Source organism: Anneissia japonica, unplaced genomic scaffold (genome assembly GCF_011630105.1).
Source record: "Anneissia japonica isolate Jap-2015-1 unplaced genomic scaffold, ASM1163010v1 scaffold6909_len1844_cov99, whole genome shotgun sequence".
In the NCBI taxonomy this organism is placed as follows: domain Eukaryota; kingdom Metazoa; phylum Echinodermata; class Crinoidea; order Comatulida; family Comatulidae; genus Anneissia; species Anneissia japonica.
The window spans coordinates 1-1,844 of NW_022704471.1; the positions used below are offsets into that span (position 1 = coordinate 1).

The 1,844-nt window shown below is 37.8% G+C and overlaps 1 protein-coding gene across 1 annotated transcript; it reads left to right on the forward strand.

Moving 5' to 3' along the window:
• Nucleotides 1–82: 82 nt before the first annotated feature.
• LOC117104749 (gamma-butyrobetaine dioxygenase-like) lies at nt 83–1,776 on the forward strand. Its single transcript, XM_033245609.1, has one exon. It carries the CDS (start codon nt 766–768, stop codon nt 1,486–1,488), a length of 723 nt encoding a protein of 240 aa, XP_033101500.1. The 5' UTR covers nt 83–765; the 3' UTR covers nt 1,489–1,776.
• Nucleotides 1,777–1,844: the final 68 nt, after the last annotated feature.

A 1,844-nucleotide genomic window follows, 5' to 3' on the forward strand; every position in this document is an offset into this window, starting at 1 on the left:
GACTTACCCAATACCAATAAAATGTTTAAAACACTCTTTAATACAAATAAATCGGTTTAAAAAGGCGGCCATTTTTAATTTCAAAATAGAGGAACAAGGAGTGAATAAAAAAAACTGACACCCACTTTTTTCTTGATCAGTAGTGTTTTTAGAGATGTTTTAACATAATTGCCAAGAATCTACCCAAAATTTTGCTGTTTCTACATAGGACAACAGACTATAAGCAAGTAGGCTGATTTATCAAACCATCTTAGCAAAATCTTAGCTAAAAATCATCTTAGATCGCGCATGCATACAATCGGCTCTTTAATTTTTAGCAATTAAATTTGACTTAAGCAAAAATACGGACTTAACAAGAATTTAAGCTGTTTTCTATTTTGATAAATCCGGTCCCTGTTGTTGTCTTGACCAACAAACGCAATTGTTTGTGTGTTTTAACGCAGCCGTATTGTGGGACTTTAGCAATAGTAATAATAATAGATAGATTGGTATAGCGCAAAACTCGGGACCTCGTTTACTTGCAATAATATCCAAGGGGCGGGGCTTAGCGGAAATTTGAATTCCAGAGCCGATCAGTCAAGGTCCAAATCAAGAAAAAATTTCGACATACAACAGGGAGTTGTTCCCTGCATACAGCAATAGTTTGCGCTGTTTTTCTGGTATTCTATTGTTTGTACATGAATATTTTTGTGGAGTAAAACAGTTCGACTAAGCAGCTTGTTTTCAGAATACGGACGTAGGCTTGGGCGGTTTTACAGAATCGTGATGTTACGGTCACTTCAGAGGTCAAGCTATCTGAATATATTGAGTTGTACTTCCATATCATGTCCAGTAGAAATAAGCCTACGTAGGCTGATCCGCCGAAATTGCAGGACGCAGTATCCAACCAAACTTCACTGGGTAGGCTTACGTAACCGGTTCTATTTATCGACGATAGTTCATCCGCCTAAGGATAATTTAATCACTGCCGCCAAATACCAACATGTTGAAGACGAGACTATTTATCTCCTATTTAACGACGAAACAGAGGCACGCTTTCCATTCGTTTGGTTAAGGGACAATTGCCAGTGTTCGGAATGTCATGACAGGACGTCTCGAGAGAGAATCCTCCCGCTGGACACTCTTGATATTGATGTTAAGCCAATCAAAGCAGAGTTGGATTCTACTCATCAGTCAATTATTGTTCACTGGTCAGACCAACACAAAAGCCAATATTCGGTGAACTGGTTAAGGAAATTTAGAAACCCGTCATCGATGGACCCAATTGATGGACTGGATGTGAGGAACTGGGGTTCTGAAATGACCAAAGACAAGGTACCGACCTTTTCTTTCCATGATATCATGTCGGATGAATCTTCTTTGTATTCTTGGCTTGCAAGTTTGCATACGTACGGCTTAAGTATTGTTAATAATCTTGGAGATGACGACAAGAACCTAGCTCGTTTGGCAAAAAGAGTAGCACATCCAAAAACGACATGTTTTGGGTAGGTATCCGTTGGCATACGGCGGAAAGGGTCCGAAGGATCAGTCTCTGGCCTGAAAATATTTTGATGAGATAAATGTTTTATTTTTATAAATATAACATTCTTTTTATCTAAATTTTTGTCGGTATTTTCCAGAATATATGAAAGTTCCCGGCTTGTATACTCGTAATTGTCGGAGATCAATAAATAGTTTTAACACCATAAATCCATTCCCGGTCTGCTTCACTGTATACAGCATGTGTTGTTATTATCGTATCATTAAGAAGCGATTTTTCATATTGTGTTTGTTCCGCTCAGCTTATTAAAAAAAAATAAGAAGAAAGAAACAGGCAAACAACTTATCAAAGAAACGAAGAAAAA